This window comes from Phaeodactylum tricornutum, chromosome 1 (assembly GCF_000150955.2).
Source record: "Phaeodactylum tricornutum CCAP 1055/1 chromosome 1, whole genome shotgun sequence".
Classification (NCBI taxonomy): domain Eukaryota; phylum Bacillariophyta; class Bacillariophyceae; order Surirellales; family Neidiaceae; genus Phaeodactylum; species Phaeodactylum tricornutum.
Window position 1 is genome coordinate 602,347 of NC_011669.1, and position 16,701 is coordinate 619,047.

The 16,701-nt window shown below is 47.4% G+C and overlaps 7 protein-coding genes across 7 annotated transcripts; 2 read left to right on the forward strand and 5 right to left on the reverse strand.

Moving 5' to 3' along the window:
- Positions 1–400: 400 nt before the first annotated feature.
- On the reverse strand, positions 401–3,304 carry secA (nuclear-encoded-like protein of plastid sec; the record flags this gene model as incomplete). Its single annotated transcript, XM_002177083.1, has 2 exons — positions 401–2,969; positions 3,066–3,304. The coding sequence occupies 2 exons, from the start codon at positions 3,302–3,304 to the stop codon at positions 401–403; spliced, it is 2,808 nt and encodes a 935-aa protein (XP_002177119.1).
- A 769-nt stretch (positions 3,305–4,073) lies between these two features.
- On the reverse strand, positions 4,074–5,148 carry PHATRDRAFT_17324 (predicted protein). Its single transcript, XM_002177084.1, has 2 exons — positions 5,085–5,148; positions 4,074–4,888 (listed from the first exon to the last, which is right to left on the reverse strand). Coding segments are annotated over exons 1-2 (786 nt in total). The 5' UTR covers positions 5,087–5,148; the 3' UTR covers positions 4,074–4,104.
- A 466-nt stretch (positions 5,149–5,614) lies between these two features.
- Positions 5,615–6,070, forward strand: PHATRDRAFT_9199 (predicted protein; the record flags this gene model as incomplete). The annotated part of the gene is made up of 1 exon (XM_002176579.1): positions 5,615–6,070. One exon carries the CDS (start codon positions 5,615–5,617, stop codon positions 6,068–6,070), a length of 456 nt encoding a protein of 151 aa, XP_002176615.1.
- A 509-nt stretch (positions 6,071–6,579) lies between these two features.
- On the forward strand, positions 6,580–8,259 carry PHATRDRAFT_42619 (predicted protein; the record flags this gene model as incomplete). The annotated part of the gene is made up of 3 exons (XM_002176580.1): positions 6,580–6,777; positions 6,864–7,267; positions 7,306–8,259. Exons 1-3 carry the CDS (start codon positions 6,651–6,653, stop codon positions 8,257–8,259), a joined length of 1,485 nt encoding a protein of 494 aa, XP_002176616.1. The 5' UTR covers positions 6,580–6,650.
- A 268-nt stretch (positions 8,260–8,527) lies between these two features.
- Positions 8,528–9,606, reverse strand: LHL1 (early light induced protein). Its single transcript, XM_002177085.1, has 2 exons — positions 9,412–9,606; positions 8,528–9,175 (listed from the first exon to the last, which is right to left on the reverse strand). The coding sequence occupies exons 1-2, from the start codon at positions 9,504–9,506 to the stop codon at positions 8,596–8,598; spliced, it is 675 nt and encodes a 224-aa protein (XP_002177121.1). The 5' UTR covers positions 9,507–9,606; the 3' UTR covers positions 8,528–8,595.
- Positions 9,607–12,550: 2,944 nt separating this feature from the next.
- On the reverse strand, positions 12,551–13,339 carry PHATRDRAFT_31649 (predicted protein; the record flags this gene model as incomplete). The annotated part of the gene is made up of 1 exon (XM_002177086.1): positions 12,551–13,339. One exon carries the CDS (start codon positions 13,337–13,339, stop codon positions 12,551–12,553), a length of 789 nt encoding a protein of 262 aa, XP_002177122.1.
- A 588-nt stretch (positions 13,340–13,927) lies between these two features.
- PHATRDRAFT_31650 (solute carrier) lies at positions 13,928–15,846 on the reverse strand (the record flags this gene model as incomplete). The annotated part of the gene is made up of 3 exons (XM_002177087.1): positions 13,928–14,732; positions 14,823–14,961; positions 15,018–15,846. The coding sequence occupies 3 exons, from the start codon at positions 15,844–15,846 to the stop codon at positions 13,928–13,930; spliced, it is 1,773 nt and encodes a 590-aa protein (XP_002177123.1).
- Positions 15,847–16,701: the final 855 nt, after the last annotated feature.

Below are 16,701 nucleotides of genomic sequence, written 5' to 3' on the forward strand. Positions count from 1 at the left end.
ACAAAGTTCCCCAAGCGGGAACAACCCCTATATCCAAAGGGTAGGGTCACCGACCAGGAGGGGAGAACCGACAATCTAACAGAAGCTATCGTGAAATAATCCACCAACAACTTTCTATTGATATGTTTAATATTACTTATTTCCACGTTGATAGGTAGTGACCAATATGTTCATTATCACATCTATAACGTGTCCGTTGCCAACGTTTCATTCGAAAGGGTCTATTTTCCAGTCTGGTCTCAACGGAGTCGTTCTAAAGGTGTATTATGTCGTGTGGGTTGCCTAATATAACGAAGAATTAAATTCTTCTTGGAATGCGATTGCAAATTTCAGATAGCGCTCCTTTCTAGAAAATAGGTAACTGAAAGAGCGCTGTCTACATGTATATTGCATATCATTTTCAAGTCTGCTGTTGTACTGCTTGAGGTTGCGTTGCGAGTGATTGCCATAGAGAGTAAACGGCGTTGAAGCGCATTGTGTCCTCCAGACCCTGAAACAGCTTGAACGCTTCGTTTTGGTACTCGGCCACAGGATCCCTTCCTTGGTACTGCCGTAGAATTACAGACTCTTTCAAATTCTCCATTGCCTGCAAATGATCACTCCAGGCGTTGTCCATGGTTACGAGCGCGATGTAGTTGGCCGACCGCCCTAGCGAATTCGGGGCATTTCCAGCGGACTTTGCTAGGGCATCCATTTCTTTTATCTTTGCGGAGAAAACCTCCTCAACGGCAACATTCAGAAGGTCAGCGACAGCATTTTGATTCTTACCACTTAAGTCGCCAACGGTGACCAAAGGCTGTGCAAGTGGAAAGAACTGAGCAATCTTTTCCAAAACTTTGTCGACCTTGACGCTACCAGCCTCGTCTGTCTGCGCCTTGACAATGTCTTGGATTGTCTTTTCATTATACGTCTTCATCATTTTCAACGAATCTTCCGGAGCCGAAAATAGTACTCCTCTTCGGCGTGAATAGATCACCTTTCGCTGGCTATTGAGTACGTCGTCGAAGTTAAAGATTTCTCGGCGAATATCTCTATATTTTTCTTCGACTTGCTTCTGAACTTTGTCCAAAGCATCCGTCACCTGCTGAGCTTCGACTGGCATGTCCTCACTAACTCGAAACATCTCCAGCATTCTATTCAACTGGTCACCTCCAAAGATGACAAACATGTCGTCTTCAAAGGAAAGGAAGAAACGCGACGAACCTGGATCACCCTGGCGACCGGAACGCCCTCGTAGTTGTTGATCGATACGGGATGATTCGTGACGGTTCGTTCCCATTACGTAGAGACCACCTGCTTTTTTTACGGCTTCCTTCTCTTCAGCCAATACAGGCTCGTAAACGGCCTTGACGGCAGCTGCAGCGTCGCGAAGTTTCACAATGTAGTCCAGGTCATCTTCTGCCTCGGTTGTGTCAAAAGCAACAGTTAAGATTTCATCGAGCTCAATACCGGTCAATTCGATGCCCATTGCCTTCTTTAAAGAAGCGGCAGCGTCATTCAGCATGGTAAGAACGTCTTCATCGATAGGAGCCGGAAAGTAGTTTTCGGAAGGAGAAGGCGGAACCCCCGCTTTTTCTTCCGCCGACAAAACTCCTCGATCCAATAGGATAGATCTTGTCTTTATTCGTGCCATTGTCGTCGGACAGCCTCCCAACAAGATATCTGTACCGCGTCCTGCCATGTTTGTGGCAACCGTCACCACACCAGATCGACCAGCTTGCGCAACAATTTCGCTCTCTCGTGGCGCATTTTTTGGGGACGCATTCAAAAGTTCCGCCTTGATTCCTTCCTTGACAAGCGCCTCCACCAAAATTTCACTCTGTGCAACTGATGTGGTTCCAATCAAACATGGGCGACCTAAAGGCTCACCCCCACCAACGTTCACAACTTCTTTGATCAGATTACGATCAGCAGCTCTGCGAGTCTTGAAGACAACGTCCGCGTAGTCGCGGCGAGCAACGGGCAAGGCCGTCGGCACGGGAGTGACCATGAGACCATACGTTTGTTCCAGCTCTGAGGCGTCAGCCATGGCCGTACCCGTCATGCCCGACAATCGGGTGAATTGACGAAAAAGGGCCTGGTAGGTTACCTTTGCGATCACCTTACTCTGTTCGCTAACATCAATGCCTTCCATGGCTTCAATACTCTGGTGGAGCCCATCGGACCACCGGCGACCGTCCAGAACACGGCCAGTGAACGCATCGATGATACCGACTCCAGTAGACTTACCCGAACTATCCTTCAAAATAGTGTACTCGACGTCCTTTTCAAAGAGCTCCTTGGCCTTGACGGCATTCGCTACGAACGGCGCCCACGCTTCCCCTTTCCCATCAATTGAAAAAAGACTATCTACGCCCAGCGCACGTTCCGATTCACGATATCCTTGCTCCGTCATCACCACATTTTTGTTTTTCAGATCCACTTCGTAGTGAATTCCTGTTTTCAATGCACCCGCGAGTTGGTTGGCCGTCGCGTACTTGTTGGCCGGTGCCGGAACTTGTTTGCTGATAATGAGGGGCGTTCGAGCCTCGTCAATCAAAACCGAATCGGCTTCATCGACCACGCAAAATCCGTCAAACTCCCCAGCTCCGCCGGGCAATACGGTCTGTTTCGGTGATAGCGCCAAGTGATCACGCAAATAATCAAACCCCAATTCCGAGTTGGTCACATACACCACATCACAGGCGTACGCCTTTTGACGTTGTTCTTCCGTCATTCCGGATTGGATTAAACCGACAGTGAGTCCCAAGAAGCGGTGAACCTGTCCCATCTTCTCCATATCACGGCGGGCCAAGTAATCGTTGACAGTGATAACGAAAGAGGCTTTTCCTGTCAATGCGTTGACGTAGGTGGGTAAGGTGGAGACCAACGTCTTTCCTTCACCAGTGGCCATCTCGGCCAGGCGACCATCGTGAAGAATGAATCCGCCCATGATTTGCACATCGTAGTGTCGTAGTTCCAAAACACGCCTGTATAAGGAGAAAGACAAGGGTGGAAATTATGTTTGAGATGCATTGAAAGGTGGACATGATTGATACCGTTCCAGCATAATGATGTACACGTACCAAGCAGCTTCGCGAACAACCGCAAATGCCTCTTCGAGTAGGGGTCCGTTGATGTCTTCCCCCTTAGCAAGTCTACTTTTGAAGTCGGCTGTTTTGGCTTCCAGCTCATCGTCCCCGAGATCTTCTACCGTCGCTTCCCAGCTATTGACAACGTTCACACGCTTTTGCAATTGATCCAAGTAGGACTTGTTGTCGGCGTCTCGTTTGGAAGAATCCGCACCGGTCAGGAAGTCTTCCATGACACCCATTTGGAGAAACGTTGGTCGGCGTGCTACCGAGGAAAACGACGACGACGAAGAAGCCACGGACCGCATCGGACGCGACCGAGAGAAAACCTGCGTCGCGGGCGACGTGCGAAAAGCCCACACAGTCGACGACGGTAACAGAAGCAGGGTCAGCGCCACTTGGATTGTTAATGTCAAACGCATTGTTGATAGTGACTGTCTTTTTGGAATAGAAGATAAATAGACTCCCAGAAACTGTCGAACGAACGGGTAAATCGGTAGTTTTTGAATGCTCAATCAGTGGAATCTCGTATTTTCGTCTCCAAAAGAGGGCTGATTTATTCGAATCGCTGGTATGGAGAATAGCGAGCGAGTTGTATCAATGGATTGCGATGACAACGAAAAAGTAAAGTTCCCGAACAAACAACCTTTCGGTTTGTCATCGAACAAACCACATTCGCGCTGTGGTGGCTCCCGATGATGTTGCGATCCCGTGAGTCACTTTTTTGGTTCAGAACCTTACCAAAACCACGTACGCGCAACGCTACGCCGTCATCCAAAGATACCCTATTACAGTAAACTATCAGTAAGATATGTCCCTCCACTACTTGCCCTAACATTCTCAAACGAGCCGGTAGAAGTTGGCTATCATCCTATCGCTTTTGTTCGGCAACCATTGCGTCTACAAATAAAACACATCCACAAAAAAGATGTCTCTAAAGCTCTAGAAAATGCCTGCCTACTTGAACAGAACACCAAGTAAACGTAGAAGCAGGGTTGTTTTCGGTGACGTTGCTATTTGATAAAGATGTTGTTTAGATACGTCCGGCAGCTTCTGCTTCCGCACGCTCTTCGATAATGGATTTCTTGATTCCGCGTCCCTTGGGTAGGGAGATCTGAGGAGTGGTACCGTTGCCAATCACGAAGACGTTGTGCAGACGGGTGGCAAAAGTGTGACCCTTGGCATCCTTGACGGTCACGATATCGAAACTGTTCAGGTGACGCTCAATGTGCATCAGAGTACCCACTCGTCCAGCGTTACGACCACGGACCAAAGTCACCATGGCGCCCAACTCAAACTTGATAATGTCGGACATTTTGCCAGTGGCAAGGTCGACCTTGACAGTGTCGTTGACCTTGGCATCAGGGTCGGGGTATCGGATGGTGCGACCATCGTGCGTGACAGCAACCGGAATCTTCTTGCTGCCAATGTATATCTTGTTGATGCGACAGAGCTTGTACTGCGATTCTTCCCGGTTGATCCGGTGCAAGACGAAACGTCCCTTGCTGTCAAACAAGATGCGGAACCGATCGCCCGACTTTTCGAGTTCAACAACGTCCATAAATCCTGTGGGGTAGTTGTGATCCGTGCGGACCTTGCCGTCGACCTTGACACAACGTTCCATGCAAATTTGCATACATTCCTTGTTGGTCAAGGCGTACTTAAGACGATCGCGAAGCGCGATGCAAATGGGAAGGCACTCGCGTTCCTTGTGGGGTCCCGGCGAAGGCTTCGGGGCGAACACGCCCGTCATCTTGCCGAGATTCCAGTGGCTGGGCGCATTTAAGCGCTTCAAGTGCTTCTTCGGTCCTCGAGGCCTATTAAAGGAGAAAAAGAATCAACCGAGTGAGCCAACGTTTCCCGACACTACTTTCGTGGGACGGATGTTTGTCAACGGCAAACGTCTTTCATCAGAAACATCTTTCATCAGAAAGTTGCCAGCGCTTCCTTCCTACATTTTCGGTTCCTATCAGAGACTCAACAATCTCATTGACGAAGAATGAGTATTCTTACATGATGAACTAGCTTCTACTTTCTCGAATAGCAACAACAGCAACGAAACGAGCAATATCGTGTGTATTGGAACGAGTGGAGCGTCGTCGGGAGCTTTATCCGTTGTTACGCAGCGCAACTACGAAAAACTAGTTTAGTCCATATTTTAGTAAACGCGGTAAGATTTTGACCCGTACAGCACACCTCGCAGCACCCGCCTCGCAATTTCCGCCCCAGTATCCGGTCCAATTACCGTCACAGCACCACACCGTCAACTCGACTGCTTCCCGTCGTTCCCTCCAGTTGTCCCTTTCGAATACTAATCAACTTATCTGTAAGTCTTTTCATCTCTTGATTTAGAGTGTAATTCGTCGATTGCAGAGGCGAAACGAACGAGAAGGTCTCGCGAGACGATACAGAATGGAAGTATTGGTTACAAGGCAACCATCGCGCAGTCTCCTTCCTGTCGTCCTAATTTCCGCTTTGCCTTTTCGTTCAGCAAATATGTTTTTTCATTGGCTCATCCTATTTTTCTAACCATTTGCAGAACCATGGGTCGCATGCACGCACCGGGCAAGGGTATTTCCCGACGAGCCCTTCCTTTCAAGCGCACTCCCCCGAGTTGGCTCAAGGTTTCCTCGGCCGATGTCGAAGACCAGGTGTGCAAGCTCGCTAAGAAGGGCTTGACACCCAGTCAGATTGGTGTCATTCTCCGTGATTCTAATGGTATTGCGCAGGTCAAATTTGTCACGGGCCAAAAGGTTGTTCGCATCCTCAAGGCCAACGGATTAGCTCCGGAAATCCCGGAAGATCTGTACATGCTTATCAAAAAGGCGGTCCAAGTTCGTAAACATTTGGAGCGCAACCGCAAGGACAAAGACTCCAAGTTCCGACTCATTTTGATCGAATCGCGTATTCACCGATTGGCTCGTTACTACCGAACCACCCGTAAACTTCCTTCCAACTGGAAGTACGAGTCCGCCACGGCCAGTACCATTGTCTCGTAAACAAAACCACAAAACGGCAAAGTTGATCCACCAAGCCAAGCTCGCTTCCTCTACTATTATTATACAATCATGATGTTATGTAGGCAGTGATGAAATGATCAAGTTGCAATGCTTATCATTATCAGAGACTGCCCTGTAGGGGTTGTAGTGACTACCTAAATAGATTAGTTAGCAACGAAGAAAAGATGAGAGTTGACAACGAGACAGCATCTGGAATGATCGCGTTGTAGCAGTAGCTGAGTGGTGTGCACTGGGCGTCTGTAACTGCAATGGAATTTACTGTGCAGCTCTCGTTGCTATTGACAAGGACGTACAACCAGACATAGTTTGGAATGGAGCGTGATATTTCTAGATACACACCAACAGTAAAAAGTACAATCGCTGAAAGATGACAGCATTGCGAGAATTTCTTAAGAATACTACGGCTCGACAAGAAAGGCGTCACGTAATTCTGCATCGTTCGCCATCTCTAGAATTCAGCTCTAGCTAGCACGCACAAAATCAGAGAGGTATCGGCAATCCATCAACCTAACTGTAAACTGACGACTTTTGTATACACGACTACATACAAGCATATCACATGACAGAAAGCAATGGCAACAACAGCAAACGACCGTCTATCGAGAATCCTTTGGTGGACTCGACAAGCGTCGTTGCCGGTTTGTCGCCGCGAGCGAGCAAGAAACCTCGCTCGTCGGAACGCAAAGGTTCGTAAAGTTTACAGTTAGTTCTGCACACGATTCAAAGGCAATCATAGTTTCGAACTAACTTATTTGCTTTTCGACGTTTGTAGAAGAGGACGGTATTCCGCTACCCGAAGTTACGCAAGCGGACTTGATCACTTTGACATCACATCCCGATGCCTTTGGTGTCGATCCCATTCCAATTTCCTGGGGTCATCCTGATCCTGCTGTTCGCGGCCCCGTTATCTGTACAGTCCGTCATTCAGCCCAACGCAACGCAATTGGGGCGCACCAGGGGTCATACTGTGTGTACACGGGTTTGGCCGTGGCGGCGGGGAAACTCGATCCATCCTACGTGCCGAATCTATCCTTGACGAGTCCGGTCTTTCAGATCGGACCTTATCCATCGTGGTCGGATCCAAAAAAGATTTCCGCACTGGATCCATTCGGCCACTTGACTACAGACGCTTACGGAGATTGGTTGGAGAAAGGTTGGGACATTCGACCCACGATTGTGAGTGCCAGCGAGCAAACTTTAGTGTTTCGGTGCAGACGTGGAAAGACTTGCTGATCGTCCCTCACGAAATGGCACTCAATGTTTTCAATTTCCAGGCCGTCACAAAAGCTCATATAGACTTACCGGAATGCCGTGAAGCGATCGCGACGGGTCGCCTCGTTCCCGACGGCAAAATTCTCTTGTCATCGGGTCAATCCATCGTTGCCAAAGCCGCTATAGAACCCGTCTGGTATCTTCCAGAGCTTGCCCGTCGCTTCCAAACCACGGAAACAAACCTGCGTCAATCAATTTTCAGGATGACTAACGGTATGTATCCTGAGCTTATTACCCGCCCGGATATCAAAATATTTTTACCACCAATCGGCGGTTTGACCATTTATATTTGGGGCGATCCGGCAACAATCCCTGATGAAGACATAGAGTTGACGTGCAGGGTGCACGATGAGTGTAACGGTAGTGACGTCTTTGGTTCCGATATTTGCACCTGTCGTCCCTACTTGACCCATGCAATTGAAGAGTGCATCCGTACGGCACAAAAGGGAGGTTGTGGCATCGTCATTTACTACCGCAAAGAGGGACGATCTCTAGGCGAAGTGACCAAATATTTGGTCTACAACACGCGCAAACGTCAAGAAGGAGGGGATTCGGCCGAACGCTACTTTTCGTGTACAGAGCAAGTTGCCGGTGTTCAGGATACCCGTTTCCAAGCGCTCATGCCGGATCCACTGCACTTTTTGGGCGTCACTAAGATCGACAACTTTATTTCCATGTCGGACATGAAGTATGATGCGATCGTATCGACTGGTATTAAGATTGTGAACCGGGTCGAGATTCCCCCCGAAATGGTCCCGGAAGATGCTAAGGTAGAGATTACCGCCAAGGTCTTTCACGGATACAATGCAGGTGAAGCGTACAAGAACATTGATGAAGAGGAACTGAAAAATACCAAGGGGCGTGAGTATGCTTACAACGAAAAAGAAGAGAATTAACAATATGACGCGCAGCCTATGGACGCCGAAAAGAAGGTAGAGCTAATTGCTACTAGAAAAAATTCAAGGGAGGCGAGCGACCTCATTCCTGCGCACCGCACAGGAATCTCCTTGGCGCTGACGACGCAAAGTAACGGACGACCCCAAAGAAAGTTTGCATTATCATTCTGACTATTCTCGAATGCTTGGGAAACTGTAGCTTTGCCTCTTTTTGCGGCTTCGCCGCCTCTAGGTCGGTTCTTCCCCAACTTCCAGCAAAACAAGTAATAGAGTTTCCAAAAGATGAAACACTAATAGCAGCGTTAGATATAGAGACGTTAATCACTCTAAGCCCTCTCAAAAGTAAGCTCCACCAACCCATTCGTTGACAATATCGAGCATGTTTTGTCCGGACGTGGCGGTGGCTCCGATGAGCATGACCAAACCAAGCATGGCGAGACGTCCGTTGATGATTTCGGCTTCTTCGGTAAGTCCAAACTTGAGGGCCGGAAGGTACCCGAATCCATTCTTGTTGCGCTCGGCCATGGCTTCATAGTTGGGGTGGTTAGGGTCGACAAAGAGAGAGTCACCGAACGGAAGCGGGCAGATGGTGGCAGCGAGAGAGAGAGCGAAGAAGTGGGCGTTGGCGACCAAAATGATGGCACGCTCGTTGCTGATAGTGTCCTTTCCAGAGATGGTGGCGAGAGTACCCCACTGTTTCAGATCGAGGAGCATTTCGGGATCCGGGATGAGACCGTGTCCCTTGCAGTATGCGGTGGCGCAGATGAAAAACCAGCCGAACATGGCGTGGCGGCCATTCCACTTTTCGGCCTGCACCGAAGGTCCCCAGCCCCATTTGGAGAAGGCAGGGAATTGCTTCTCCCAGTCGGAGACGGCATCGTCGTAAAGCTGAGGGTCGATCTTGAAGGCGCTCACGCTGAGAATGAAGGAAAACAAGTCAAAACAAAAAAGTGTCAGTGCGGGGTCTCTGCACAACTGAACAGCGAAGGATCCCAATGTTCCTAAGCGATCAATAGGATAAATCAACCACACAATATTTGGATCTGAGACCCTTGCAAAATATTCCCTGATGACTCGTTCGAGACTTGCAAGAGTTGTTCCTTTGCTAGAAAGTGCTATTGAATGTGGCAACGCTTTCTGTTTTATCCGTACCTGGTCTGCTTGCGGGCTACATTCTGGACCGGAGCAAAAGCAGAAGCCGAGACGAGGCTCAACAAAAGAGCAAAGGTAGTTCGGAGTGGCGCCATGGTGAAAGGTATTGTAGTTATACCGTATCGAAACAACTGCGTGTGTAAGCAAGAGGTATCCGGAGCAGGTGGTGGTGTCTCGTTGGCGGCTCGAGCAGGGACACGAATCTGGTTGTTGCGATAGGTTAGAAAGAGGCGTTCGTTTCTCCGGGGAGACTCCAAAGATCGCGAGATGTTGTTCAAGCAGGGTGACGTAGGGATGGTATGACGTCACCTAAGCACTGTTTTAGTCCTTCCGGTGAAGGCTGGACCTGCATATCTTCTAGGTGTTGACAAAGGACACAAAGCCTTGTACATAAACCCAATCCTATTTTGGGTGGCAATGAGTCAATTGTAATCTTTGCCAAGATTGTGGGGCTTGGAAGCTTGTGAACTTTTGCTACCATCCACTAAGGATATACTCTTGCAGACTTGCATTTGGAAGCAAAAAAACCCAACTTGCTGATACTGGCTTTGTTGGTGCCATTACTCCGCTTTTTCTTTGCATTCCCTGCATGACAAGACTACAGGCCATCACCTGAGGAGAAGTAAGCCAAATAAATCTAGGTCCAACCCATTCTCCAGGTACAACCTACTAGAGGAAACATGATGTTGTCATGCATGTCACGGTATACACCAAGGTGACATGTCCCTACAACAAGTGGCACCTAACATGGATAATGGAAGTGTGAATCAGAGTGGAGAGCATGGTGGAACCGTGGCATTAATGTTGGCCTTATTGCACAGCACAGTGTATTTGCGCTGTGATCAAGGACATCCTTTAATGGAAGATGCAGGAGCAGGATACAAGAAAGAGGATTAGGATACAGTCCCACAAATTACAAGGCAAGTTACAGGCGGGTTTCGATACTTGCTGAGTGATTCTATAGGGGATTTATAATTAGAAGGGATATACTCTATGTGGGAGTAAGATTATATGGCACATGGTAAGGGGTCTTCTATCTGAATAGAAGGGCCAATTCTCATGGACTAGTGGTAGAATAATCTTCCTCTCATTGTTTTAGAAATTCATTGATCCAAATATTGCATTAGCATAGGTCCTTGTATCCGCTGTCTAACCCGTGGGGAGCGTTGTAAGCAAGCTGAGTTTTACAGTCCCTAAGTCCGCTTAGGTGTATTGCAGGTCATTTGTTTACCAGGTATTGTTGACATTGCGTTATTCCTGTCTCTTGTACATACATTGGTTGTACTATGTAACAATGCATACACAGCCCACTTCTCAGCATAGGGTCCATATGGGCCCAAAAACATTAGGCAAACTCTTTTTGGAAGTCTTGCTATGCCACAATTTGCCAATCTTTGATAATGGTGTTGGAAATCCTACTGGTTGCTTTGTATGAACCATCACCATGATCAAATCCTGTTGAGCTGAGCCTGCACTGTGCATACTTGATGTTACGGTACACTACCTTGTGGCATGTCCCTTGGACAGCTCCCACTTGGTAAGGAAAGTGTAAGTGTGAGCCAATCCAATGGACGCAGCGGTTACGTGTCCCATATGGAGTTTGTGTCGGCCTCATTGCGCAAATCTACCGTATTTGAGTTACCCTGTTGTGGTTTACCTCCTTGCGACATGTCTTGTGGAAATTATTCACTAAACACGGATGTCGCAAGTGTGAATCAAAACTATACACATGGAGTTAAGGAGGCACGCACAGAAGTGATACCAAAGCCTTGTTCCGTGACCACGTGGACTCGCAATAATCAAAGCGTTTGTACAATTGCTATGCTTCTGGAGGTGCATGTGTTTAGTCTCTACTTGTCAGTTTACAAGACCAAGATGAGTTGGGATACAAGTGGATACTAAGGAGATACAACTGAGACAACATAAGGGGCTATCACAAGACACATGGTGGGATTGAACAAGATCCTCTACTCACCATAGGTATCATGCATGGGACTTATAGTTCCAAAGGTATATATACATGTGAAAGAAAGGTTGTCTATTGAGATTATGGAAGTTGTGGAAGATCAATGATGAGCTGGCACTTTGTGGGATTGTTCACTGGACTGAACAACAGATTGACTAGTTTGTAGGATGTAATCTTCCACTCATTGTTTTAGAAATTCTTTGATCCAAATATTGCATTATAGCATAGGTCCTCGCATCCGCTGTCTAACCCGTGGGGAGCATTGTCAGCAAGTGAGTTTTACAGTCCCTAAGCTTGCTTAGGTGTATCGCAGGTTGTTTGTCATAACGCCCACCTTTGTTTACCACACACTGTCATAATAGCAATCCGTCCTCGGTTGTGCTTTCATAGTACTCCGTAACACTTGAAATCAACTTGCCTTTTGTCTTGGATTGTGATTGCCATACAGATGAAGAAACAACAAAATTCTTTGCCATTGTATATTGCAATGCTTTGCACTGGCAAGTTTCCTCTTACATTCTGTCACACAAGCGTCACAAAAGGAGCAGTAGAATCCATGGTTTTAAAAAGGAATAGAAAGCCCAAGATTCTAGTGAGGGAAAAGCCAGTCAATACCTGGCCCCATAGAGCCATTGTCACCACTTTTTCTGAGGTGTTGCTAACATAAGAGACATTTCTGTCAAAAGTAACACCCACAACAAAGTTGAGAAGCTTTGGTTTTCATACTGTCTTAAGCATTCACCCCAACCAAGAGCCTCAAGTGAAGAATATGCACCGCAATTGCTTGGTTGGGATGCTGGAGAACAAAAGCACATTATTCCTATTAGAAGATTTCCCACTGGTGAGAAATGTGGTTGTTGTTACCTACAACTTGCACACACCTGTAAAGCTGTGTTTTTCGCATAGAGATTAACTGTAAACCCCATATTGTAAATATGAGTGTTCTTAATGAACTAGTTTCGTGCGTCTGTCCTTTCCTACAAGATATTGTTGAGCAAAGCGTTGTACGCTATAAGAAAACCCCTAAAGCTGCAAAAGGGGTTTGATAGCCCTAACTGTAAGTCTCCTGCTCAAGTCTATAATTTTTATCTTTTACGTCTTTTACATGCCTACAACAGTATCTAAAATCCTTTGGTTCCTTTAGGACAATTCTAGCCCGTTATTGTTGAAGTTTCATACTATTGGGCTTGACGGTGCCACTTCTCCGGATGCCACAATCGAGGCCACTGAAGTTAGAGGCTCAAGATCGGCAACTAAATCGTGTGTTTGCCGTGGATAGACCAAACAAAGAACTCCCTGGATCAAACCCAAAGAAAGACCAATAACATTGGGAAGGATTATAACGGGATCTCTTCGGGAAAGACCGTACGCAATCCAAAAAGAAGTATTTGTCCAGTTCATGAACATTGTCCGCAAATGAATAGATTCCGAATTTCGCTCCGTTATCACTTGTTGCAAAGTCTGAAGAGGTGCACCATAAAAGAAAATGAGATTGGCGTTCACAACCACACCAACAACAGCGGCCGCGTCATCTTTGGAAAACCATCCAACGTAGGTTGCAACGACAGCCCATCCAGCAAGTATCCGGAGGAGTGCTCGCTCTTGCGGTGCCACTACCAATTCCTCTTCTGACTGAAATAAACCAGGAACTTCATCTAGGCCTTCTTGTGATTCTGTTCGAGAACTAGCATCCCAATGTTCCTGACTAGGCCGTTGGTGTTGATGTGCTTTTTGACTTTCGTGAATGTCCAAATACTGCAGCTTGGCAGCCCCCATATTGAGCCAAATCGACAGAATGAGACCAGGGAGATTGCCTGCTACAACGTACGGATCTCGCGTATAATATCCATAAATCACCCATCCCAAGCAATTTCCTGTTTGCATTGTCCACGGAAATGGATTCAAAGGACCAAGAGAACCTTTCAGCAGAGCTTGCCGCAAGTCTCGAACCGGAGCTGCCATAATCAGAATTCTGTGAGAATTGCTGGTTGTCGAACACTTCATACAGCCTTTCAACCTCTGATAGCTCCTTACCGGCAAACATGGCCGACGCCATTACCACACCCATGCTTGGGCAAACATATTTCAAAAAGATTTCGCCAAGATTTGGCATCGTCAACGACGCAATGATGCAGCGATCCGAAAGCAATGTTGGCAACGGACTAGAGTGTTGTTTTTAAACCATGACATTTCCTCCGGTATGGTTGTTGCGTTTCGAGCGGCGGAGAGCACAACTCTCTTCGATTTCATCGTGGATTGAAATTATGTGACACTCAGGCGACATAGTGTGGCTTAAATATTCCCCGGGATATAACGGAAACGATTGTAGTATTTACAGCTAAGGAAGTTGTCGTACACAACTGATGTCAAGGAATCTTCCATCGATGCATACACCGCTTTTTCCTTCGCTAATTCTTCGTCGAAAGACTACTGATAAGTGGAATGAAAGTTGACCTTGCTATATATTAATGCGCAGTATGTGCAAACAGAAAATATGTACTGAAAGAAATGCACGGCGGGGCGGCTCTGAACAGTTGTAGACTTCCGTTCTCAAGCCTCGGTTGCAATGTTTTCTTCGTCTACTACTGAATCCTGAGGAGCCACTTCTTCCACGTCGTCTTGCAAGGAAGGCGGCCCACCAAAACAGCCGCCGCAGCAAAGCTCTCCAATATCGCCATGTCCTGGTTGATAGCCATTCGCCGGAGGATTTGGCATACGGCCACGGCTGACGTACTCTAAATAGCCGCAGTTCTTGAAGAGCTTGGCAAAGAAGAGAGGAAGCGAGTAAACTTTGACGTACTCTGGATCGTTGTTGACGTCGGCGTCCCGGACGTGCGCCCACGCAAGCAAACCGCGCTCCTTTGGTGTACCGGGAATGGTGTTGTCCAGAACAAAGGCCGCAATCAGTGCGATAATCATCGGGGAGCTGAACAACGCCAGTGCGATTTCGCCAGCGTTTGAATCTCCAAACGGATTCTCGCTTTGACCCGCAAAGTATCCCGCTGGACCAGCAATGGAAAGACTGTTGAAAATTGAAAAGCCGATAATAAAAAGGTTTCTCTCACTGTTCAGATCAACGTACTGCAAGTTTGACAGACCAACCGCAACGATTAGCCCAAACACTACGCAGTAAATACCACCAACCAAGGCCGATGGGAGACTGGCAAAAAGAGCCGCCACTTTACTGAATAGACCAACAATAATCATCGCAACTGCACCGCATTGGACGACAGCGCGGGAACCGACGCGGGTCAAGGAAATGGCACCAATGTTCTCCGAGTAGCTCGTGGTTCCTGCTCCAGCTCCGAACAACCCTGAAATCACCACACCTATACCTTCACCAGCTAGGCCGCGACTGCAGATATAGGCAAAAGGAGCAGAATTCAATCAGTTGCAAAAATCTCAAACAAAGAGCATAGATCAAAAAGCTTCACAAGTCACGAACCTGATAATTCCGGGAGTTGGCGGGGGTGCTCCACATAATTTAGCACAGCTGTAGCAGTCACCGACCGATTCGATCATGCCAGCCAGCATTCCACCCAGCATAGGCACGATGGCGAAAGACTTGATTTTAGTGGACCCCACTGTCCAGGGTACGGGAAGCGGAACCAGGGCATATCGTCGAGTAAGTCACGCGTACTGTCAGTCCGGCAAGCACTTTCTTCACCCCAAACGTCAGACGCCGTCAGAATGGCGGCAAAGCTCCAGGTAATTGCGATCGCCAGAATGATGGGAAAGAGTGCGAAGACAGGATAGCCACCAATAAGGAACTTTTTCAAGTATTGCGAAAAAATAATTGACAACAACATTTGAATGAGGCCAACAGAAAAGCAGGTAGATACATTGGTGAAGCCGACAGAATAGAGACCGAGTCCGATAGCCGTGATGACGGGTGCAATGGTAACGGGCGAAAGGTACTTGAGGATGGGTACAATCGCTCCAGAGTACCCAAGCGCCATTTGCACAATCCCTACCACAAAAATGGCTCCGGACAAAACCTGCATAGTTTCAAGGAAGCGCTCATTGTCGCCGACAATGGCCTGCAGAGAAGGATTGAAAATGACGGAGAAAGTTGGAGGGAGGTAGCTGAAGCTGCCACCTTGCACAATCGGCAGTCGATCACCTAGAGTCGTTTGGATCAATGTATTGACACCAGAGACCACAAAAATAGTTGAAATGACTTCGGCTGTTTGCTTGGCCGTTGCTCCCATGGCGGGCGTCACAATTAGAGGAATGAGAACCGTCGCGCCCAGCATCGTAAGGAAGTGTTGGCATCCTAGGATTATACTCAAAGGCAAAGGTGGTACATCCGAGACGGTGTATTTCATACCATTAGCTTTAGCGCGATCCTCATGTGTCTCATAAACGAAGTTATTTCCTGACTTGTCAATGTCGTCGCTCGTTCCTTCGTCACTCACGTCGAGGCTGAGCGGAACGCCGGTAATGCTTGAGATGTTGCCAGTCGCCATTGAGAAAGAAATAAAAAGTCAATTCCTTCAATCAGAAAATGCTTCGCAGACAGGTTGTGAGAACGATTTCTCTTCCGTCAAAACCATTCCTTTCGCAGAAACATTGACTTACTTTGACTGTGAGTAGCACTTCGTATTTTGTAAGTTCTGGTTCTCAGTATCGCGTCGGAAGATTTGGTGGTTGGGAAGAATGTGGGAGACTGTCAGCTGTCACTTCAAATTAGAAAGAATGTCAAAATTGCGATGTCGACTGCGTTCACAGTCAATATTTTACCGTTGGATCGACAGATGCTCTTAACCGTATTTGTCTTTATTTGCTTAAGTAGAAACCAACAAGCAACCAATTAAAAGCGCTCTCTTTCGTGCGAGTACCGATAGTCGCATCTTTCTCTCTCCCTTACCAATTTTAGTTAGACTTTACAGTTAAGAAAAGGAGCCCAAAAATCTTGTACCGATGATTTGATTGTGTGCAATAATTGTTACGCCTCGCGAAACGACGACATATCAAAAGGCAAACACATCATGCAGAACCACGGTCTTTCTTGTCCTAAGCTTCGATGCACTTTCCCTTCTGCATACTACTGCCAGGGACATGTACTATTTGGCGATGAGATCGCAGCATTCCATTTGGTTCCTCGGACCCTTTGACGTGAACATCTGCTTGTTCTGAGACCGCTTGGTGTGGAGGTGGCCTTGTCCACAATTTCACCAAAGCCACTGTGGAATCGCTCTCAAGCAGGCCAGAATTGGTGCATGTACAAAGTTTATCCCTGTTGCTATCTTTTATGAAATTTTGTCCCTGTTGCTACCATTTATGCTGAACGGATTCTTGATTTTGCTCGACATCCTCCTCAG